Here is a 24,895-nt window from a genome sequence, read left to right as displayed (position 1 = left end):
TATATCTATTTAACAGATTACAGTCTTCTGTCTTCACTGGCCATTGCTCTTTCTCCTATTCTACATTGTTTCCCTCCTTCATGGGATGGTAAAACTGGAAAGAAGATCTTGAAAAGATCACTGCATCCATGCCATTCATTTTTACAAAAGAGGCAATGGAAGCTTAGTATGTTGTTAATTTTAAGAATGATATCATTTGTACAATTTATATTTGTGTAATATTGCAATGTTTACAAAGTATTGCACATGCATTATCTCATTTGGTCCTCATCTATCCCTGTTTTATAGTTGAGAAAACTGAGTCTCAGGGAGGTTATGACAGGTAACATTGGAGACCTAATTTAAATCCAACTTATTCCTGACTTCAAGTCTATTGCTTTCCCCACTACACCATACTGCAAATTCTTTCCTAGTTGTATTTACATTTTAACAAGTCAAGCCAAAGGAATGAATCTCTAACTGTGGAATTTCAAACATCAGGAAGCTGGTGGGAAAAGTATTTGCAGAGTAAAGGGGTGTTTTCTGGTATCCTTGAAATCATGTTACAGGGGTGGTTGCTTACTCTCCTCGTGCTGAAGATTAGTTTGTTCTGTGCATATGTCTATGTGGAAATACTTTTGCCAAAATGCCTGTATTCATGTGCCTGTGTCCTGGTATGTCTGTTCCCAAATGTCAGCTGTTTTTGTAGAGGTGGTATCTGTGTGTGTGTGTGTGTGTGTGTGTGTGTGTGTGTGTGTGTGTGTGTGTGTGTGTTCACCCCTGATTTTACAGAATTCCAGCATTTACTCAGCACTAGTGTCATTGTGATGTTAAGGATCATATGTTATGTGGACATGTTTAAGTCAGGAGAATTCAGATGTGATTTAATTTAACAAACATTGAATGGGATCTTATGAAGTATGAGGCGCTGTGTTAGACTCCAGGGCTATAGTGGAAAAAAAAAAAAAAAAAAGAAAGAAACAGTTCCTTCCCTCAGGAAGCCTACGTTCTATTATTTTTAAGGTATGTTAATAAATGAAGGACAGGAAAATTGGAGGGGGAGAGAATGCTAATCACTGAGGTGGGGGAGGAGCCAGGAATGGCTTAGCAGAGGAGGAAGACTTGCACTAGAGTTGGATCTTGAGGGAAACTTTCTAAGAGGTAGAGATGAGGTGAAAGTAAATTACAGAAGTGGGAAATGGTTTGTACCAATACACAGAGATGAGAGATGGAAAGTTGAAATAGAAGACTTGTTTGTAGTACAGTTTATCTGAAATGCAACTGAATTCGGATAATTTCTCAGGGACTACTAATTCAGGGGTCCAGGGAAAGCCCCTTTCTCTATCAAACCTCCAGATGGAGTAGAATTGATCTTGATGGAGAAGAATTTGGACATCTGACCATTCTCTTTAGTCAGTGGAATCTATTTGCTGTCTAGACAAATATTATGTGCATTAGTGAAGGCTACATAGGATTCAAAACCCTGCTGTCTACTGGAATCTCACCTTCCTAAATGGGCAGTCACCAGAGCAGGGCTGGACACAGAGCTAGAAAGAAATGTGGGCAAAAGATTTAACGGGATCTGACAGGAGAAGCTGCCCCCCTTCCCTTCTCCTTAGAGGAACCTCTTACTTGAGAAGACAGTCTTAGCAAGTAGGAAAGACTGATCAGAATACCATCAAAGAAAAGTTTAAATCATATCCTGGATTTTTCAGGCCTAGAGCTCATCCTGTTTATCTCCAAAGGGGCAGAAACAATGTAATGTATGAAAGAGTTTTGCTGCAAAGTAGCAACTTTCTCATGGCTTCCATGCAAGGGGAAGAGGAAAGGAGAAGAAGCGAAGAGATGTATGTAACTTATTTTTAATACCATAAAATATATCTGTCCATGTCAAATAGGTATTTATTTAATGAAAAGTCAAATTGCATATGTTGCTTCTTGTAGACACAATTTTCAAATGTTGCCTTGGGCACAAAAATATCATTTCCTGGGTCTAGTCACTGTGATGGTACAGTGAGTGCCAGAACCACAGGTGCTTAGAAAAAAGATACAATTTATTCCCAACATCATTTCTTCCATTATCCTGAGCACAGATTTGTTTGTTGGATTAAGGTCACTGTTATTTAGGTAGGCTTCCTGTGGCTTTCACTCCCTTTCCTGTTAATTTAATAGAAACTTATGATGCGTTGGTCTTCTCTCTTTCCGATTCCCCGAGAGTTCACTGGGAACCCCATCAGAAATAATCCTATGCACACTGCTGCATCCTCTCTGCAAATCTGGAGGAGGCAATTTAGAAATAAGGAAGTGGAATCAAGAAAAGTCTGAAAGTTCATGTGGCTGAAGTAGGTTTGGGAAAACAAGAGCATTACCAAAGGCTTTAGGTCTTCAGTTGGGTTCTAAACCCAACTAGACTTCCAGATTCACCATAGAGCAGAACTAGACTTAAATCTCTATGTTCTTCTATCAAGGCTTTGAATTTCCAAACCAAGCATGGCCAAACCATGGCTGGATCTCAATTAGCTCTTATTTGCCAGTCTTATTTTTCTTCTGTTCAATAAGATCACAACCCTAAAAGTCCAAAGTCTTGTGTGAATATATGACTGGCATGGATATCTCCTATCTGTGAGGCAGGAGTCCTACAATCTGCATTACTAAGAAATTTAGAGGTCATCTAGTCCAACCTTCCATCCTGTGTCCGGATCTTCTAACATCTCTGACAGGTAGTCCCCTAGCCTCTGCTCGGATATTCTTAGTGCCAGTGAGTTCAATATCTCACAAAGCCCCTGGCTGTTCTCATTATTTGATATCTCTAGTCCTCCATAAATTTTTTCTTATGCTGAGCCCAAATTTGCCTTCCTGTGAGTTTCTATTACTAGCCCTATTTCTCCCCTCCCTTGTGAAGAATACAAGTTCCTTGAAAGTAGGGGTTGCTTTGTATATGCTTTTGTATCCTCAGTGCCTAGGACAGGACCTGTCTCATTATAATGGATATTTTTTCATTGGTTGATTCCCAGCTTAAATCTGCTTTCTATAGGAAGCCTTCTCTCTTGATTATTTCCTGTAAATATTGCTTATTTGTACATAATTGTTTGCATGTTGTTGTCCACATAAGACGGGTAGCCCCATGAGGGCAGGTTTTTGCCTTTCTATGTATGCCATACACATAGCACGGTGCCTGACAAATAGTGGATCCTTAACAAGTGGAGAAAAACAAACTGAGCCAAATCCATTTTCCACGAGGCAGCCCCTCAGATATTTGCAGATATCATGTCCTTCCTAAGCTAAGGTGATAACACGGAGAGATGAAATAGATAGTCTGCCATCAGAGGCTATTCTGCTCAGGGAGCTATGAGTGTCCATGAGGATACAGCTAAATGAATCCATATTTTGGGGGAGTGTATATCTTCCTTGGCAGAGTTGAAAATAACTTGGTGATTAAGTCAAATTTCTTTCTGGGAGAACGTTTCCTCAAGTCCTTGAGTTGTTTTGCAGGTCTGAGCTCCTGACCTTTCCCTGCCTGTTTGCATAAGCACCACAGTATGGTATCCAAGCCCTGAGACTGGCAAGGTTCTAAGTTCCCTAAACTTCCTGCTCCTGAGAGCTTCCTCCAGCTGTCAGGCCTCTCAGCTGATCCCTGTGGGAATCTGGGTTGGGAGGAATATCATGGGACAGGGAGGCATGGACCCAGCCCCTCAGACTGGTGAGATCATTCTACAGGATGGCTGAGGACATTTGTGGTCCCTGGCATTTATCAGATGCACACAGATGCAGTGATGTAACCGGGGGCTTTTAGCTCAGTGGAAACATGGGGCTCACTTTACGACTGGGGCTGTGTGGGGAGATTGCCAAGGTTGTTCTAGATCCATTTTTATCTCCCATTTCTGCCCTAGTTAGGTCCCAAGGCAGTATCCCCTAGTCAGTTTAACTTAGCATTTATCAGGTGCCTACTATGTGCCAGGCATGGGTCCCTAAAACATCTTTATGCTTCTTGCCTCTGTACCTTTGTTCATGCTGTTCCTTCTACCTGATGTGCCATCTTCTTCATCTCAGTCTATCTTTAAAGACTTAAATGCCATCTTCTCTCTGAAATTTACCCAAATTCACCGTGACACCCTGCTGCCCCCCAACTCTGAGGCTGCAAAACTTCTCTTCTTTGAATCAGAGAGCACTTTGTTTATAGACCTCCCGGCATTTATTGGCACTGCCATGTAATTCAATTTCTTGCATATTTGTTGTATCTGCTTCATAAGCTTTTTCAGGACAGATGTAGTATTTACATATTCCTTTCTTCTTTTTTTTAATTAAAGCTTTTTATTTACAAAACATATGCCTTAGGTGGGAAGTCTGTTATAGACACTGGATGGTGAAGGTAGTGACTGAGTAAGAGGACAGAGCCAGAGCCCAAATGCTGGTATAATTGCTGTTTGGGAATGTAGAGCTAGCTGGACTTGGTGGGACACCCCTGCTATTCTACATACTGGAGAGGCTGAATCTGATGGTTCTCTTGAGCTGCAGTGGGTTATTGCTATAGGATGTCTGCACCAAGTTCAATATTCATCCCATGAGTCCCTGGGAGTGGGAGGTAGGACCAGATTGCCATGGGAGGGGCAGCTGTCAATGTCAGAACAACCTGCTACCATATTGCTCAGTGATGGGGTTGGGATGGTGAGAATCCTTTATATTTCTAGCCTGGAAGAAACAAATAGAAAACATTTTTTTAATGTAATCTTGGGCAAGTCCCTTAAGAGAACAATAATAGAAAAAAACCTGTCCTGGACCTTAATTTTCTCATCTGTAAAATTAGTTGGGTAGAACTGATGGATCACTAAAGTCGCTCCTAATTCTGTGATTCCATAACTAAATGGATTAATATGACAGAAGGATACTAAATAAAGCATATTGGTTCTAGTGATTTCTTCTGAGATCTTGGATAAATCACTTTGTTCCTCTGGGCCTCAGTTTCTCCATCTGTAAAATGAAGAGGTCAGGCTTAAAGGCCTCTAAGGTCTCTTTCTGTTTTACTATGACCATATGATTGACCCACTCCACTCTTTCCAGTTTACAGAAAATCAGGTACTGGGGGAAAAGACTAGGTTTCAGTTGTCAGAGATGCCTCTTCTAGTCTCTTCATCCTGAGGTTCTAGGAGTCTCCTTCTTAGAGGCAGCTAGGTAATAGGAAGACCTATCACTTGTGTGATCTGGTCAAGTCACTTGACCTCTACCTCAGTTTTCTTATTTATAAAATGGGAATAACAACATTACCACTTAAGAGTTTTTGTGACGATAAATGAAATATATGTAAAGCTCTTTGAAAACCTTACAATGATAAATAAAAGCTAGTTATTATTATTAGTAAGCCCCCCCATCCCAACCCTCCCTCTATGCCTTGGCAAGATTGAGCTTCTAAATAATAGCATAATCCAGTAACCCTTGCAGAGGCAGCCAGGACTTTCTACCCAGGTGGTTGAGAGTGTCTTGGGAGCCTATTACTGGGAATACTATTCATGTTCCCAGATGATTTGGAATTGCTCTTTTAAAATAGTGTCCCACTTCCTCCCCAGGATACCCAGAGCCCGAGGTGACGTGGTATAAAGATGATGAGGAGCTGGACCGGTATTGTGGTTTGCCAAAATATGAGATTTCTCAGCAGGGGAATCGGCATATCCTACAGCTGTACAAGTGAGTGGGGGTGCGAGTGGGTGGGCCACTCCCTTCATAGATGTGGAGGCGGGAAGCAAATACATTTGTGTTGTTGTGGATATGGTGGGAGGTTGCTTTGTGTCAGTCACTGAAGGGGATAATCTTAAGTGACATTTGAGCCCAATGGAGATTGGAGGAAGCTATGGATTTGTCCTTCTCAGAGAAGAATGGAGTGGGGAAGGGCTGAGAGATCTCATTACACCCTGACTCTCATGGAAGCAATCGTTTTAGGGCCCTCTAGCCTATAGGAGAAGAAAAACTCACTACCCAAAGCAACAGGGGAGGCGACCCACTAGACAGTACCATTCATTTGGCCAGGATTCATCTCTTCCTGGGGAGTTAAGAATCCTGGCTGCTTTGGTGCTAAGACTAAGTCATTTTCTATTTACCCCAGATCCCAGGACAAAAGCTTAAAGGATGTAATTCTATTAAAGATCATTTGGTCTAACCCTTTCATTTTACAGATGGGAAAACTGAGACCCAGGGAGATTATATGACTTCACAGATTCTCAAGAGTTGGGAGGGAGTCCAGGGGTTATATATAGCTCGGTCTGTACTTGACCAAGAATTCCCCCTACAGTATTCTTGACAAATGATCATCCAGCCTTTGCTGAAAGATCTCTAGGGAGGGGCAACTCACTACTTTCTGAGATAGACCATTGCATTTGGGGGGAATCTTTCTAATTACAATATATTTTTTTCCTTTTATCAAACTTAAATCTGTCTGCAATTTCTGCTTTATTCTTCTCTCTGAAGTCAAGCAAGATAAATCTAATTCTTGAAAGAAAATAGCATTTTAAATATTGGAGGCAGTGACTATGCTGCCCCCAAGTCTTCTCTTCTCAAGGTTAACAATTCCTAATTCTTTCATCAAGTGTGGTCTCACTGCCTTGGTCTAGAAGCGCTCTAGCTTACTGTTGTCTTAAAATATGGTACCCACCTCTAGATGTATTGCTTCAATTGGTCTCTCAAGAAAAAGAGCTCCCCTTTGCTCTGGGCCCCATCCCTCTCTCAATGCAGTCTCAGATTGCATTAGCTCTTTTAGGGGCTGCCATGTCACCTTGCCTGAGGTCACATAGGTCAGTGGTCTCTTAGGTCATTGTGCCTGAGTTTTGACCTTTTCTAACTCCATATCCATTGCTCTTTCCATTATACTTCACTGTTTTAAAGAGGTCTGATGTTCTTTATGTCTTTGAGGTCCTCAGTGATTAAGATTAACCTAAAAGCAGATACTGGGCACCGTGTAAATGAAGGTTCATAGGATCAATAGATCCAACCTTCCAGTTTTACAGATGAGGAAATTGAGAGCAAGAGAAACTATGTGATTTGCTCAAAGTGATGTAAGTGGGAAGTAGCAAAACCAAGATTCAAATCTAGCTCCTTTAGAGCTTGGCATCAGAATTGCTTCCATCTATCACCTTTGGACCTTGATTTGCTTATCTGCAAAATGAGAGGGTTGGGCTAGATGACGCAGGAATCTCTTCCAGTTCTTTGTAATCCCCTGATCCTTAGTCCAATCCAGCACTCTTTCCATTGTTATCTTTTGTCCTCTTAGAGAGCTTATTTCAGCTGAAGTGGTTGGTATGACTGCCTTTTCTCTGGAGCTGCTCTTTATCTCATTCCCTTTCTTTTAAGTGCTTTGAAGCAGAAGAACAAGATCCCATGTTCAGAGGTCTGGACTCCCAGGAAAGAAAGTTGACTTCATCAGATTATGGAATATTAGAACTTTAAGGGATGATCATAGATGTTTAGTAAAAAAAAAAAAAAAAAATCAATTTTGTATTCCTGCCCACTTCCTACCATTAAAGAAAGAAAAAGAAAAAAAAAAAACTTTTATTAAGTCAAGACAAATTCCCACATTATCCATGTCTAAAACTGTATCTCTTGTTCTGCATTTTGAGTCTATTCTATCAGAATGCAGGGAACAATAAAGTGGTGTGTGTTGGCAAATGTTTAACAATAAGCTCTCCAGGTAGAGAAATGTACCCATGACAGACTTTTAAGTTTAATCTGCATATTAACATTTTTCCATTACTTTCTTAAATCTAGACAATCAATAAAAACAATAAATCAAATTCTGATCTGCAGTGTTTTCTCATTTCCTAAGTGAGAATTTAAACTCATTATCTATCCTCTGGATAGATCATTGCATTGATCAAAGTTCTTAAATCCTTAAAAGTCATTCATCTTTAGAATGCTGTTATTGTATGAATCATTCTTTCATTTCTACTTAATTTGCTCTTCATCACTTCATAAAGTCTTCTGCGGTTTCTCTGAACCCCACCCCTTTTATTATTTCTTATGGATCAGCAGTTATCTGTAAAGCCATATATCATCATTTCTTCAGCCCTCCCACCAATTTATAGGCATTTTCATTTCTGCTTTTGTTTCATTTTCGTTTTTTCTTTTTGTTTTGTTTTTTTGCTTTTTGCTGAGGCAATTAGCGTTAAGTGACTTGCCCAGGGTCACACAGCTAGAGCATTTTCATTTCCAATTCTTTAGCACTACCAAAAGGGTTGTCATAAATCTTTTTTGTACATAGAAGTCCTTTTTGTCTTTCTCTGGGGTATGGGCCCAGTAGTGGTATTGTTGCTGCATATTACAGATGAAAAAACTGAGACCCCTAATGCTTAAGTGATTTGGCCAAATAAACAAGTCAGGACAAGGACCCAAGTATCTTGATACTCAGCCTAGAACTTTGCTCACTGCACCGTAGTGCCTGCTTTTTGTCATGTTCTATACTGTGTTTCAGAGTTTTATTGCTACATAGATCAGAGGCTTCATAATTTCTGTAACTCACTTCTGAGCATTAGGTAATCCATGCTTCAGGAACTCTTTGCTACTGAGACCACTCTCAGAGCTACCACAGTTCCCTGGGGGGCTGTAGGGAGAGGGGGACTTGGGGATGGAAGAATAGAGAGACCTAACCCAGCTGGGAAGACTGTACCCTAGGGAGGAGAGTAGAGATGAACCCCCAGAATGAGGGAGATACTAATTCTGGATCCCAGGATTTGTGGTTGCAGCTAGGGTGACCACAAGAGGTTCAAACCCTTAGGAAATATTTATATGGATAAGTCATTTTCCCTCAGAGCTTCCTGTGTGGGCCATCTGCTTTTGTAGGGGACTCTCTTGAGACCCACCTAATTATATAGTTATAAGTTCAATCATTTGCCTTCCTTGGGCCTTAGTTTCTTAATAGTGGGAGAATTAAAATGTGAAAGCTGAAAGGACCTTAGCAATTACGACAGTGGGTAGATTTTTAGACTTCTAGTCAGGAAGCCTGGAGTTTAAATATTGCCTCAAAGAAATGTGTTAGCAGGGCAATCCTGAGTCAATCACTTAATGTCTCTGTGTCTCAGTTTCCTCATCTGTAAATTGGGAATAATAATTGCATCTGCCTCCCAAGGATTGTTATAAAGAATCAAATGGATATAAAGTACTTTGTAAATTTTAAAGAGCTTTGTATATCAATCAACAAGCACTTACTATGTGCCAGGCACTGGACTAAATGATGGGGAGACTGAAAGGCAAAAGACAGTTCCTGTTTTCAAAGAACTTAGATTTAATGGGGGAGATAACATTGCAAACAATGATGTACAAACAAAATATGTAAAAGATAAATCGCAGGGCAGTGAGGTGGTGCAGAGAATAGAGCACTAGCCCCAAATCAGGAGGACCTGAGTTCAAATTTGGACTGAGACACTAGCTGTGGGATCCTGCCCAATCTTATCTCAAAAACAAAACAAAACAAAACAAAAAAGACAAATTGGAGAAAATCCTCAGGAGGCAGGCAAAAGGGAGCTTCTTGCAAAAGGGAGATTTTAAGGAAGACTTACAGGAAACTAAGAAAACTAGGAGGCAGAGATGAGGAGAGAGTTCCAGGCATGGGGACACCCAATGAGAATGTCTGGTGTTTGGAGCTGGAGTGACTAAGTTGGGGAACACTGGTATGAGGGATGCGAGCTTTTTCTAGCAGGCTGAGAGCTCCTAGTTGAGGACTCAGTGCCAGTCTGATTAAAGGCTTTTCCCAGAGTGCAGGGGTGGTAGTACCAGACTCTTGGTGAGTTCTCCATCTGCCAGGATCTGGGTACTGCAGCCTCACCTGACTGTGCCTCTAGGTGCCAAGAAGAAGATGCTGCTATCTACCAGGCGTCTGCTCGAAATGCCAAAGGCATCGTGTCCTGTTCCGGAGTCTTGGAAGTGGGGACCATGACTGAGTACAAGATTCACCAGCGATGGTTTGCGAAGCTGAAGAGGAAGGCAGAAGCAAAGATGCGGGAGATTGAGCAGAGCAGGAAGTATGGGAAGGAGATGGTGTCTGAGGCTGACACGATGCGTAAACTCAGTCCAGACCGATTTCAGCGGAAGCGGCGGCTGAGCGGGGCAAGGGAGCAATGTCCTTCGGCTTCTTGCAAGGAGCTTGAGGATGGGGTCCTGGAGCCCGAGCTTGAAGGAGAGACCAGTGAGCCACCCTGGAGCCCAGCCATTGGTCTGGCCAATAACTTATCAGGGGGTGAGGTTACCACTAATGGGGACTCCACCTTGGAGAGTGGAGAGGAGAGTGGAGATGGCTTTTTGTCTTACATCTGTGAGGCTGTGGAGCTCATCTCCCAGAGACCACCCACCAAAGAGTCTGTGGCCAAGAAGAAGAAGAAAGAAGAGGGGCCGAACCACAGAGGGTCGAGGACAGGTGAGCAAAAATCCGAAGGAGCAAGAACACCTGAAAATCACTTCCCCACCACTACAGAATCAGACTCCAGCTGGACTCGTGGCCACATGGAGGTGGAGAATACCTCATTGGCTCAGAGAGAGAGTTCTCCAAAGGCCACAAAGCTGGACAGAGTGGATGGGACCCCGGAATCAAGCTCTCCTGTGACACAGGAAGCCAGAAACTCAAGCAAGATCGGGGTCAAGACTGGCAAGGGCCCAACAACCCCTCCACCAGATATCAATGTTTATTTCTCCTTAAAGGATATGTATCTGGAGAACACACAGTCTACTGCCACTGAGGAGAGGCTCCAGTCCCCCAGTGGAAGTCCCCAAAGTGGTTACCCTTTGGGAGTCTCACCAGGAAGGGAGACAGGAGGAGAGAAGCTGCCGCCTGGCCAGCCTGTGCCCACCGCTGCCCAACAGTCTTCCAGGGTATTTAATAGGAAAAGATTTGCCCCTCCTAAGCCAAAATGTGACCCCAGCAATGATTCCCAGCCTTATGCCTCTGTGGGTCCCCCCTCAGGGATTTTGGACCCTTCTCCTCAGCAAGGAGTCCAGGCCTTGGGAATTTCCCGGGAGCCAACAGCCACTGTCCCAACTCCCCCTGCCCGGCGGAAGCACAAGACCCAGGAGAGCCCTGCCCAGAAGTCGATAGCCTACAGGACCCCTTGTGAGGTAAGAGTGACATGACAGCTTTTTTGAGAGTCTGACTTCATGGAAAATGTTTCCAAAGCAATCTGGCAGCCATGGTACACAGGGTTATTTATGGAAGGGGAGTGGAGAGGGGACACAGTACCAGGCAGGGCCAGGGGACATTTGCTGCAACCCCATCACCTAATTCCAGATCTAGAGGGGTAGCAGAACCTCTCTGTGATTGCCCAAGCCCCGTTTACTCTGAGAACATGGGAAAACCTCTTCCTTTAGTGTCCCACTGTCGGAGGAGGAAACCCATTATGACCAGGAGCCATTTCTAAAGACTTCAGGGACTTTTCCTGAGGAATTGGAAGCTTAGTTCACCCCAGGGACGGGGCGACTGACAGTACTGAGGTGACCCGAGCCTCCGGCTGCATCTGTTCCTGGCCATCTCCTCTGCTCTACGTGTCTGTTTTGGTCATTTACTCGGTGTTTCCAGGAGCTCCTGGGCTCCAAGGATCCACTGGCCTTGTGGATATCCCTGTTATCCTAGCCAACGTGAAGGCACATCCCTTTGTTGGCTAAGTGGCTGAGCTGTGGGACCAGATTGCCATTTTGGAGGCTTGGAGATGAATCATAGGAGATAAGACTAAAAGTAGAACTTTACCACTAACAAGGACCCCTCATGCTCCAGAAATCCCCTTTAGAACTCCTAAGAGACTTGAAAATTAGTGTCAGCTAGGTGGTACAATGGATAGAGTAAGAAAGATCTGAGTTTGAATCCTTACTCAGACACTTACTAGCTGTGGCAAGACATTTAACCTTTTGGCTTCAGTTTGCTTATCTGTAAAATAGAATAATAGCCATTTTATTTTTTTTCATCATTTAAAATATTTATTAAGACTTGTGTGGTATTCTTTTGTATATTTAGCAAATTAGCTCACAAGCTAAAATGAAACATAGTTGACATATCCAAACATGGCAGGGCAAAACTGTATAGACATCATATATTTATATAAATATGTTTGTAATACTGTATGCATTTATATAATAATATACAAGTTGAACGCCTTTGAATAGCCACCTTATAATGTCATTGTAAAGATTAATTGAGAAAATGTATTTAAATATATTTAAAGGGCTTTGCAAGCTTTAAAACTATAAAAGCTAGCTATCTCTGGGCTGCCCCTCAACCTTGATTCATAGCATTGGATTAGATCTGTGATTACTCCTGGGTTAGACAATACTCTAGTAAAGAGATGGTTCAGTGCAGGAGCTAAGATGTAGTGGACTCTCTGGGATTTCTTTTATCCTACCTTACCATTAAAACACCAAAGCAAAAAAACAAAAAAACAAAACAAAAAAAAAAAAAAACACTGAAGCATCTCAATGGCTCTGCTGAAAGGACTATGTACAGGTCATTTAGCTTCTGAGCCTTAGTTTCCTCACCTGTAAAATGGAGAAAATAATTCCTGTAGCACCTACATTACAGGATTGTTGTGGTGCTCAGATTTGGAGTCAGAGCGCAGGGTTTCTAATTTTGATTCTGCCATGTACTGTTTGTGTGACCTTAGGCAAATGATCTGACTTCTTTGAGTTTCAATTTCCTGATCTAGAAAATGAGGAAGTTGTAACTGATGTGACTTTTAAGATTTATTTTTGCTCTAAATCTCAGACTTTTACTGTATTTTCCATAAATGCAAAGAGCAGCCCTGGTACAATAAAGGCCCAGAGAATAGAAATTCTTGTTTGTATATCAATTAACAGGTTGTTGTGTTTTGTTTTTTGTTTTGGACACTGACTTAGAGCCCAGCCCTTGTGGGAGACAAAGGGGGAAGACAGGGCCCCCTGTCCTTGAGGAGCTCACAGCAGTTAGGAAGACAGATGGACACTCCTGAAGCAGGAAAAAGACCATTTAAGGCCCAGCTGGGTGATGCTGATAGGATGTCAGCAGGGAGGATTTAGCAAAGAGAGAGGGATCAGGGTGAGCGACCTTGAAGAAATTGCCAGGCCCAATCAGGAGCTTCCTACAGCCCCCAGTTGCTGTTATCAGGCTGTAGTGGTGTTAGATTTTAGTCTTTCTGGGTACAAAGAGGTTAGGCAGAAGAGGGCAATTATATCAGGAGACCCAGAGTCTGAGCTGCTGAAATAAGGGGTCTAGGGGTGGGGGTGGGGCAGAGAGGGAAGGATCAGAGTCTTCTCAAGGAGTGAGAGCTGGGGATTATGGATCAGAAGCTGTCATCAAGTCAGGGAAGGGTTTGGTAAAGATATGGACTCCTGAGTTTCTGGTAACATTAAGGTGAAACATCTAAGACTTGTATCCCAGGGCTAAAGAATATAGGAATGTACATTATACGGGAGGAATAGAGCCATTCACTGCCTATTTTTCCTTGCTAGCTCAAGAGAAGGGAAGGATTGGTATGATCTGAGGAAATTTCAGCTGGGATTTCATATCATTTGGAGGAGCTGAAGGTAGAGAAGCAAACTTAGGGAAATCTTTGTAGAAAGAGCTTAAGATCCAGCTTGCCTGGGAGAAGAGGATGCTCCAAAGTTGTCTGTGACTCTTTCCTTCTCTCTACCTGGTTCTGTTCTCAGCAGAACAAAACTCACAAATTCAGTACCACATCTTCTTGGTCAGTGTGAGGCTAGACTCAGACCAGGATGCATAGAAGGAATTCTGGTGCCCTAGAATTGAGGGAGACACCAGGCTTTGCCCACAGCCAATCCTTCCTATCTCCCCCCATATCTAGTGGGAGGCCCAATATAGTAGGGCATGAGACAAGCAGATGGTAAGGTTCCTGTTAGTACTGTCCCAGTAAGGATAGATCAGGGCCTGAGTAAGGCTGGTACAATTCAGTCTGGCTGCAAAGGGAATGTCAGAACAGGCACAATAAATACCATAGATAGAAAGCCCTGTGGTGTGAATGGAAAGAATACTGGATCTGGATCTGGAAAAGACCTGGATTACAATCCAGACTGACATCGACTAGCCCTGTACCTTTACAGAAATGGGGTTAATAGTAGCATTAGTATGTACTTCACTGAGAGGCTGTGTGGTATAGTGGATAAAGTTCTAGATTTTGGATCTGGAAAGACCTGAGTTTCTGACATATACTAGTTCTGGGATCTTAGGTAAGTCCCAACTTCCCAGCACCCTTAGCAATTCTCTGACTGTAAGTTGTAGAGAAGGGGCAGATCTGCATTGGCAGAGGAAATTTCCTCATGCAAGTGTCTTCTGTATCAGTGAATTGCTGTCTCTATCCCTATAGACATATAGGGATATTTGATGTCATGCATGTAAAGAACTTTGCAAACTTCAATGATACAATCTCCTGTCTTGTCTTACTCTCCTCGTGCTCTCAGACCCTGGAGACCCAGGTGGCCCAATCTCAGGCAATACCTGCTGCCAGCAGCTCTGCTAAGACCAGCCACAACCTCGAGGGAGAACAGGGGAGCAGCGAGCCCATGGATGTCGAGACACAGGAAGAGAGGACGAAGAAGGAGAGAAGGACACCGATGGATGTGAGTGCGCAGCTGGAGAACACACGGGAAGACCTGAGAACACAGGCAGGCGTGCGTTCCCCGGCAGAGGGGACGACACAGACAGATGTGAACCAGCAGGTGGTTGGGAGAGCACAGCCAGAATGGGAGAGAAGCCCTGATTCACAGTCTATGGCCCCTGGCTTCCAGAGTCCAGAGGCTCCTCAGAGATCTGGCCACCTCAGGAGGCTACCTGTGGCATCCTCCTCTTCTTCACAGGTCGGGTCTGAGGAGACACAGATTCCAGCCCTTGGGAACACCCAAGGGAACATGCAGAGCTTCACAGCCCCTTTTGGTCCAGAAGCTAGTAGGAGGCCCGGGGATAGAGGGGAGAGCAGAGGACTTGGGAAATCTGAAGTTGGCAAAGGTACACGACAGCCTCAGGAGGAGTTGCCTAGGCCCACTGAGGGGTCAACAAACACTGACTCTGAGGCCTCTATGGAAGGGTCTGACTCTGGGGGTCTTCCCTCAGACTCCCATACAACTTCTCCCCAAAGCACCAAGGCCTCCAGCATTCCTAGCCCGAAGGCAGTATGCCTCCCAAAGAACACGCAGGAAAAACAGGTCGAAGGAGGGCCTATCCAGGCAGCTGTGATGCCCCGTCCAGAAGCAGAGCCAGAGCCACAGGCTCACTGTGAAGACTCGTCTGGAGTGGGGAGCCCCAGCCAGGGTCATGGGGCAGAGGCTGAGGCTGCCCATGGGGTGTCTGAACCTGAGCTTCCAGGAGCTGGGCTGAGGGCCCCCAGCCCTGTAGCCCCTGACAGTGGACTCATTGATTCCTTGAAGAATTATTTACTCCTGCTCCTGAAGCTCTCCAGTGCAGACACAGACTGGAGTGAAACAGAAGCCAGAGGGAGGCCAGAAGGCCAGCAGCCCCCCGCAGGGGGACCTGGTCCCCCAGACACTCTGGTACCGACAGTGGAGATCGCTGGCTTGAGCCCCCGAACATCTCGGAAGATCCTAGACCGAGTGGAGAACAACCACCTCATTCAGAGTGCACAGAGCTTGCAGCTCAGCCCCTGTACCTCCCGCCGGCTCACTGGTCTCATTGACCAGGAGGTGCAGTCTGGCCACAAGGCCCTGGCAGCAGGGAGGCCGCTGGGAAGATACCCTAGTCCACTGACTGTCCCTACCATTGTGGTGGGAGAGGAGATGGAGGGGCAAGGCCCAGAGAAAAGTAACAAGGGGGCTGCTGAGGAAATCAGGGCTGGGCCCAAGGAGAGCAGAATGGGGGAATCCCTTCGGGTCAGTGGGGATCAAGGGGCCCTCAGGATGGGGGAGTCCCTTGGGGAGAATAAGCCAGAGGAGCCCTTCAAGGATGTAGAGCTCTCAGGTGATAACAGGGGGAGTCTCCCAGGTGCAACCCCAGAGGAGCTGGCCTTAGGCGCTCGGAGAAAGAGATTTCTCCCCAAGGCCAGAGTGACTGGGGATGGGGAAGCTCCCACTCCTGAAGATAGAGAAAGCCCAACAGTTTCTCCCAGGGGGGGCAGGAAGGGCCTGGTGCCTGTATCCCCACTGAGTCCTCCAAAGGAGAGACATTCTCCTTCCCAGAACAGGAAGATGCTCGAGGTGCCTGGTCCGGAGGACTCTGCAGAGTTGGGCTTGGGGCCCAAGGGCAGTGGGCCAGACTCAGAGTTGGCCCCTGAAGATGGCAAACAGGACGAGCCAGCCCAGCCCAGAAAAACCAAAGACCTTTTCAAAGGTGAGAGCTGGTTTGGGGGAGGGAGGGGAGAAAGTTCATGGGAGAGAACTAAAGCAGGGTGCAGGGCCCCATGTATGGCAACAGCTGCTACTTTCTCAGTACCTCATGCTGTGCAAAGTTGACTTCCAAAAGGCAGGTGTGAGAGGGTTTTGCATGGGGGCCTAGAATTTAAATGAATACATTATTGCCCATTCTTTGGAAAGATCCCTGGATTTTTAGTTGCCTGACCCTTTGCTTTGGCTCCTCTTTAAACCTACTCTGAGGACTGCTTGCTCCAAGAAGTAGCATCTGGAAACAGTAGGCAAAAGCTATTGCAGACAGGCCTTGGGTCCCGGCCGAGCAGGGCTCCTGAAAGCAGGAAGGGTATAGAACTTCTAGTGCCAGTCTGTTGCTTAGGAACCCTTTCTCTGTGCCAGGGCTCAGACTGTCCCCTCAGGCCTCACTTGGGATTCAATTAAAAAGCAATTCAGTTTAACAGACACTTATTAAGAGACTGCTCCAAGCAACACACTGCACTTTGGGAGGGTAGATCCAAAGTCCAGATAAAACAAATACCCCATTTTCTTATAGTTTATAGTCTAATAGGGAACGATAACCCATACAAGTAATAACAGGGTAAAGTAAAATATGAAAAATGCATACTAAGAACATCAAGTACTACATGAGGTTGGGCCCTGGGTAGATGAAGGCAATTGCAGACATGGAGATCAGGAGAATCACAGTGAAAAGAATGCAGACTCTGAAGTTTGAGGTTCAAATCCCACATCTGATGCTTACTACCTGTATTACCTTGGGCAGGATAGTTAACCCCATTAGTTCTTGGTTTCCCCATCTGTAAAATGAGACACTGGATTAAATGACCTTTCCATTCTTTTCCAGCTCTAACTCTGTGATCCTATGTCCTAGGCTTTAGAGGCTGGAATGAGATAAAGTTGGAGAGATATAAAGATCGGAGAGAGATAAAGAATGGGCATTTCAGGGAGAGGCTGGATCACTGGCCCAGAGCTGCCCTGGTACTGTGACTCCTTATGTTTTGGGCTCTTCCCTTAAGGACCAGCTTTCATCACTTTACCAAAATGGTAGCCCAGAGTGAATAACTTACTGAGGGCAACCCCATGCATCCTTGGCAAGGTCATGCTTTGAAGCCAGAGATCCTGATTTCCATATCTCTGTGCACAAATAAAAGCATAGGGAAGTTAATTCACTGAATGTTGAGCTAGAAGCAACCTTGGAAGCCAACTTTTGCAGTCATTTCTATCTTGCCACGAGTGCTAACTCAAATTGGTCAGGGCCACATCGTGTGAACTAAGGTGTCCTAGCTCCAAATCCAGTGGTCTCTCCCTCCTGCCCTTCACCAGCCTTACCTACTTCCATTTCCCCATCAGCCCCCCAGGTCATCCGGAAAATCCGGGTGGAACAATTTCCTGATGCTTCTGGAAGCCTAAAGCTGTGGTGTCAGTTCTTCAATATCCTCAGCGACTCAGTATTGACCTGGGCCAAGGACCAGCTGCCTGTGGCTGAGGTGGAGCGGAGGTAAGGGGGCTTTGGCCAGAGCGTAGTGCTCTCCGAGCCAGCTTCTCCCTAGTCAGTAGCCTGAGAGCTGGGAGCTAACGTGCCTGAGTCTCTCCCATGCCAGGACCTCACTAGGCAGCTGGCTTTTGTCTCCTTTTCCTACTTCTTTTGGTCAAAGTGAGGGCTCTGGGGGGCTCTTGGGAGCCCAGGGTTCTGCAGTCCAGGGCACATTCCCAGGCATCTAGATTCTGTTTTTTGTTTGCAGTGCGGGGGACGAGACACCGGCAGCTTTGGCCATTGTACAGGCTTCACCCCGGGACTGTGGTGTCTACCAGTGTACCATCCGGAACGAGCATGGCACCGACTCCACTAACTTTTGTCTCAGCCCTGAGGGTGAGTGGGACCTCGCCTAGCCCCTCCCTCCTGCTGTGGGACCCACAGAGGTCACATCTCTGTCCAATAAAGCCCTGAGGCACAAACTGATGGGAAATGGAGTCAGCCAACATGTCATGGGCAAGCATTTTCACTTTGTGCTTACTGTGTGCTCAGAATTTTTACAAAGCAATCTCCAACAGCTCCAAACAAAACAGTGTGCTCTCAAGGAGACTATATTTTAATAGAGGATCTGGCATGTAAATATCTAGGTACAGACAAGATAGAGAGGTGTATGTGAAGGTAATGTGAGTCCCAGAGAAAGCCAAGGAGATTAAAAGGTTTGGAGGGGGGAAGGGCAGTAGGGGCCAGGGTGTGGGGAGGAGGCAGGGTAGGCCATTCCAGCAATGCACAAAGCCAGGGCAAAGGTAAGGTGGCGGGGTGCTGTGTTCAAGGATTCCCAAGTAGACCTGTACTGCTGAATCTGAGAAAAGTGGAAAAGGCTGCCCGGATTTTGAAGAGCTTTCAGTGTCTAACAGAGGGATTTATATTTGATCCCAGAGGTTATTGGTTAGTGGAGAGCATCTTTCCAAATCTGGGCAGGGGAACTCAGAGCATAGATCGCTCACTGTTTTCCTTTTTTCCATTCAGTGTTATCAGGATTCATCTCCAGAGAAGAAGTTGAAGGTAGAGTGAACCCCGTGAAAAATAGCTGATGGGGCTTCATACCCATTCCTGCTCTAATTGGGGATGTGGTCCTCACCAGTTTGGAATTTCTCTCCCCTCGTGTATATTGACCCTTTTCCATATAATTTAGTCAATGTTTTCCCCCATAGGGATGTGGGAGGGAGAGACGCTTAGAAGGGGTCATTCCATTGTATCCCTCTAGTCTCTCCTGTAAGTCTGTGATCTGTCCCTTGATGGGTATATAAGAGGGGGTCTTGTATCCATGTGGGTGAGTCCAGTCTGAGAACCATTTCTTAAAGGAGCTAAGTACTGCTATTCCTCTTGCATGAGGGATGAGGGAGGCTTGCTGCAGGTGGGGACCTTGAGCCCAGTGCAGGATGGGGAAGGCTAGTCTCCAGTCACTTCTTTTGGCTCTCTCCACCATCCCAGGAATGGGAATCTCTGTGAAGGGTGGGCTAGGGTCTCTGCCCAGGGAACCACCTCCCACATTTCTCATCTCTTCATCCAGTCGGAGAAGAGATTGAGATGACTCCCATGGTGTTTGCCAAGGGCCTTGCCGACTCTGGCTGCTGGGGGGACAAACTTTTTGGGCGTCTGGTGAGTGGGGAACTTCGTGGAAGCGGGCGTGGACGTGGTCTTCGCAAGGCCTCCCAAGCCAAGGTCATCTACGGACTGGAACCTATCTTTGAGTCAGGACGGACTTGTGTCATCAAGGTCCCCAACCTACTTGTGTTTGGGTCCAGCAGTGAGAACTCTCTACTGGGGAGGAATTATGATGTCACCATCCAGGTACTCAGCCCCTTTGTTGTGCTTCTCAGTCCTAGCTCCTCACCTTGGCTGCTCCCTGTTCCCAGCCCATTTTTCTGTTGAGTTTGAGAACTATATAGGAAGGCTATGCTCCTACAAAGAAATAGGGGAACAGTCTCAACTTTTTTGGGGGAGGCATCCAAAGGCTTTTAGGATAGAAGTTGGGGAAAGTCATTGATGCATAAGATCTCAGGTGGTGTTGTCTAGTTTCCTGCCTAATGCAGGAGTCTGACATTAAATGCCTCAAAGATGGTGATCCATGTCATTGAAATCTACCTCTCTCTACCTGACATCTTGTTTAGGGCTTTGGAACTAGGCAAGCTTATCTCTAGGGCTATGGTCATTTTTTTTTCCTTTAGGGATGTAAGATCCAAAATATGAGCCGTGAATACTGCAAGATCTTTGCGGCCGAGGCCCGAGCTATCCCTGGTTTTGGGGAGGTTCCTGAGTAAGTTCTTCCCTTCTCTCCCTGCTCCTTGCTTCCTAGACATTAGAATGCTTCTGAGGGATAGAGACTTTAATTTCCTTCTTAGTAATGGGCAGCGGTTTATATGATCTCATGTGGGCAGAGTCCCTGTAAGGTGGATGAACAAAGCACATGGTTTGTTCTGTATAAGGCATTGGTTTGCACACACCCACAATAACTCAAGTATGTACACTTACAGGCACAGATATGATTGGCCTTGATTTTTCCCTCTTTATTTTCCTCTTCTCCCATCACTCTGTAGCTCCCAATATCACCCCTCAATTAATAGGCTGAAAACATTGATAGGTAAGGGATGAGAACCCTTAAGATTGTTCAAGATTCAAGATTCCAGGCTCAAGATTCAAGTTCCAGCTCACAAATACCCTGAAGTTTCTTCTGCCTTGCAAGTCTTCAGACAAAAGGATTCTGCATTGATGCTACACTTGATGTTTATGCACCCCTTGTGCTTGGATTTTGGATAGCATAACTCAAGTTTAAGGTCACCAGGCTCTGCATCTTATTGAGTTCCATTCAGGGGCTCTTCTATCTTACCCTATTACTCCCTTATCTCAGTCTCTCACTGTAGTGACTGCACATGGCCACAAGAAGGTAACCAGTCCAGACTCTAATGAGTCAAGTATCAAAAATATTCCTCTTCTTTAGTCTGGGTGATCTGCCAATCACCACCCCTATCTCTGTCTGGGAACCCTCCAGCCACAATAACAGTGACAATAATGACATTTATATAATTTATATTTGTATATTGCTTTATTTATATAATGCTTTAAAGTTTGCAACATATTTTGCAAACATTATTTCATTTTATCATCTCAACTACCCTGGGGAGGAGATAATTTTATTATTCCTGTTTTACAGATGAGCAAGCTGAGACAAATGAAAGTTAAGTGACTTGACCACATAGCTAATGATTGTCTGAAGCTGAATTTGAACTAAGATTCCAGTTCCAGCATCCTCTCTATAGCTGCCTTCTTTATAGATTTGCTAGAGAGTGGTATGGGGGATATTTTGACTGGGAGTGACTGGGGGTCCTATAGTAGCCAGTGAGTTTCCTTTCCCAGAAAATCCTCTCTTTAAAAGCTTTTGAAATCCTAGGACTAGAATGAATTTTGTTGTAAGGTTCTAGAATGAATATGGGGCTGGGTAGGGTTGGGGGCTTTCCTGGGTTTGAATGCCATGTTCATGGGTAAGCTGGGACTGTGTTTAGGATCATCCCACTGTACTTGATCTACCGGCCAGCAAATAACATCCCATATGCCACCTTGGAAGAATACCTGGGAAGGCCATTGGAACGATACTGTGCTCGTGATTTGGAGAGTGGTGGCTCCCAGGTGGCCCCTGCTACCTCTGAGGCTGCCCAGAAGTGTCGGACCTTCCAGCACTGGTTATATCAGTGGACGAATGGCAGCTTTCTGGTCACAGATCTCGCAGGTATGAGGGTTTGGGGTATTGGGAGAGGCAGGGGACTGAAGAGGCTTGAAGTGGATCATGGGGAGATTAATCCTCATGGAGGATTCTGGGATTTCTGCATGAGGTGTTATTTGAGATGAACTTTGAAGAGATTCTAAGGAGAGGAAATGATTTTTACCCAGTACAAAGGCATGGAGACAGGGGTTAGAGGAACATTGAACAGGTGGGTTTGGCTGGAAGGTAGACTGTGAAGGAGAATAATGTCAGTCAGTCAGCAAGTATTTTTTTGAAACTTACTATGTGCCAACTCTGCTAAGTTCTGGAATTACAACGAAAGGCAAAAACATGCCCCTTTTAATGAGAAATAATCCTGGAGGCAGACTTTTCTTAGCGAGCTGAAGAGGTTCTATCTTCTTCCACAGGCTGGTAGGAGCTATTGAAGCTTCTTGAGCAGAAAGAGTGACAAGGGCAGGCTTTTTTTTTTTTTTTTTTTTTTTTTTTTTTTTGGATTCATTAGTTTCCCATTACAAAAATGAGTTCCTTGAGTCAGTTCCCCAAAGGACTGTGCCATTGGCTTCCTTTATCATTAGTAACAATTACAGGGATTTTTGAAGTTTAAGAAAAAGTTATATATCTTGTCAGACATTAGACTTTCTGAGGAGCGCATAGGGCGATCTTGGCATTTCCCTATGTAATTGGGCATGGGTGTGTGGGACAGTAATTAATTAATTTATAAACATTTATTAAGCACCTACTCTGTGCCAGATGATTTGGGGGATACAGATAGAAGCAAAACAAAGCTGTTGCCCTTGAGGAATTTACATCCTCAGTTCTATGAGAACAACTTTCTTCCTTGTGGTTTTCAATGTGCTTAGCATAGTGCCCAACATGTAGTAAGTGCTTAATAAATGCTTATTTATTAGTTCTCACAATGCTTAGCACAGTGCCCAGTGCATAGTAGGTGCTTAATAAATGCTTATTTACAATTCTCACAGTGATTAGCATTGTACCTGGCACATATTAGGTGCTTAATAAATACCTATTTAGATCTCACAGTGCTTAGCATAGTGCCCAGCACATAAAAGGCACTTAATAAATACTCATTTATAACTCTCACAGTGCTTAGCATAATGCTTGACACATAGTAGGTGCTTAATTAATGCTTATTGACTCATTATAGTCTTTCTTCTGACACTATATCTGTGGACAAGTTGAAGTAGCAGTGAGTGGCAAGGCCCTTGTGACTTCTTTTCCAGTTCTCAGGAAAGGCTCTGATAAACTTAGAATAATACAATTACACAGTCATTATTTGCATTATATGACTGCTACTAACTATGGTAATGATAATTATTCTCTTCCCTCCACTGTGACATAGAGGTGACCCTGTCCTTAAGGGCCCCACCAGCAGATCACAGGTGCTAGCCCATCCCTCAACATAAAGATTCTGAACATGGTCCGCAGGATGGATTTTGCACCTGGCTTCTGGGTTTCAGCCTAAGCTAGCTGAACTGTGGGACAGGAAACCCCATCATCAGGAGGATGGCTCTGGAGTGATTCGATTCTGTCAGCAGCTCCCAGACCTGGTCATTGGGTTTACTAAGACTTAGAGAAGTCACAGTATGCAGTGGGGAAGGGAGTATCTACCATCGGGATAAAATCTTGTATCTTGGAAGTATGGAGGTAGCAGTAATAACAATAATAATAATCAAGTTGTAACTAACAGTCCCAGATTCTCATGATTAGAAGGTAGCTGACAGGCAGGTTGTCTGGCTCAGCTCAAATCTGAGCAAGAACCCATTGTAACTTAATTTAAAAAAATTTTGGCGAGGCAGTCAGGGTTAAGTGACTTGCTCAGGGTCACACATCTATTAAGTGTCAAGTGTTTGAGCCCATATTTGAGTTCAGGTCCTCTTGACTGTAGGGCTAGTACTATATCCACTGTACCATCTAGCTGCCCCTTACTTACATTTTCTATAAAACTTTACTTTATGTTTTCATCTACCTTCTGGGAGGTGGGATTCCCTAGTGGGAAAAGCATTGACTTTGAAGTGAGAACGGCTGGGCTCAGATCCTGCCACTTAGGTAGGGAGGGCCAGTAACAGTATCTCCACTTTATAGATGAGAAAATAGAAATCTCCACTTTATAGATGAGTCCTAGAGAGGAGTGATTTGCTCAAAAGGTATACAATACAACTAGTGTATTTAAAATGACTCCCCTGAATTATTCCTTAATAGAATAGCTAGAGTTTATACAGTGATACAGTGTTTGCAAAACCCTTTACAGTATCGCTTTGAGCCTCACAAACACTTTTGTGAAGGATATGCTATTATTGTCATCCACATTTTAGAGATGAGAACACAGGTAAATAAGTTAAAATGACTTGTTTAGCATCATTCAACTTGTAAATATCTGAAGGAGGATTTGAACTGAAGGCTAAGTGCAGTCCTCTGTCCCTTGTACTCCCAGCCATATTCTGCATAGATTTCCCTCACTCAGGAAGGCCATGTTTTTTATATGGAGGCATCTCAATTGGAAGCAAATTTGGGGAGTTGTGTGAGATGCTTATGGTTTCTGGGCAGTACCAAAATTTTCATTTCTGGCCCTCCCCTCACCTCTCAATTCCTGGTCACTCTTGCCTGCTTTCAATTTCCTTTTTTTTTTCTTTTTCCTAATGGGTTATAAGTTGGGAGAATTCTGGGAACCAGAGGCAAGATGGACTTTGGAAACTTAACTAATTTAGGAGAGATAGTCTAGCAATGGAGGAAGAACTCTGCTCTGAGAGTGGGAAGAATTAGATTTTAATTATGGCTTTACTTAGGATTAATTATGAGACAATGGGCACTTAATCTCTTTGGGCACAATAGTCTTTTCTGCAAAATGGGGATAGGCTACCTCATACTAAGAGGCCATTGAGAGGAGTGTATATGTGTACACACACACACACACACACACACACACACACACACACACACAATTGTACCTGCACTTTATATCCTCTGCACCACCTTACTTTTTATATAAATTTATATTATTTATTATTTATTTTATTTTTTTATTTATTATTTAAATATATTTACTTACATTTTATATAAAAATTCACTTTATATTTTCATCTACCTTCTGGGAGGTGGGATGCCCTGGTGGAAAAAGCATTGGCTTTGGGGTCAGAAGAGCTGGGTTCAGATCCTGCCACTTATTACCCAGCATTACTGGGCAAACTCGCACTCCCATGGCTTCAGCTTTTTCATTTGTAAAGTGAAAGATTTGAACTAGAATTCAGGGGCTCTTAAATTTTCTTTATGTCACAGACTCTTCTGTGATCTGCCAAAATATATAGACTCCCCAGAATGCTTTTAAA

At 44.3% G+C, this 24,895-nt stretch overlaps 1 protein-coding gene across 1 annotated transcript in view; it reads left to right on the top strand.

Annotated features, from left to right (window-relative positions):
* Positions 1–24,895, top strand: part of ALPK3 (alpha kinase 3) — a 43,179-nt gene that overhangs the window by 13,591 nt on the left and 4,693 nt on the right. Inside the window, exons 4-12 of the mRNA XM_074295309.1 lie at positions 5,541–5,658; positions 9,798–11,064; positions 14,386–16,264; positions 17,650–17,797; positions 18,042–18,169; positions 18,800–18,835; positions 19,344–19,624; positions 20,002–20,090; positions 21,334–21,557. Coding sequence (XP_074151410.1) covers positions 5,541–5,658; positions 9,798–11,064; positions 14,386–16,264; positions 17,650–17,797; positions 18,042–18,169; positions 18,800–18,835; positions 19,344–19,624; positions 20,002–20,090; positions 21,334–21,557 — 4,170 coding nt within the window. The remainder of the gene's footprint in view (positions 1–5,540; positions 5,659–9,797; positions 11,065–14,385; positions 16,265–17,649; positions 17,798–18,041; positions 18,170–18,799; positions 18,836–19,343; positions 19,625–20,001; positions 20,091–21,333; positions 21,558–24,895) is intronic.

Source organism: Sminthopsis crassicaudata, chromosome 2, assembly GCF_048593235.1.
Source record: "Sminthopsis crassicaudata isolate SCR6 chromosome 2, ASM4859323v1, whole genome shotgun sequence".
In the NCBI taxonomy this organism is placed as follows: Eukaryota; Metazoa; Chordata; class Mammalia; order Dasyuromorphia; family Dasyuridae; genus Sminthopsis; species Sminthopsis crassicaudata.
The sequence above is the reverse complement of the archived record's forward strand: the minus strand, read 5'-3'. Positions and strand labels throughout refer to the sequence as shown.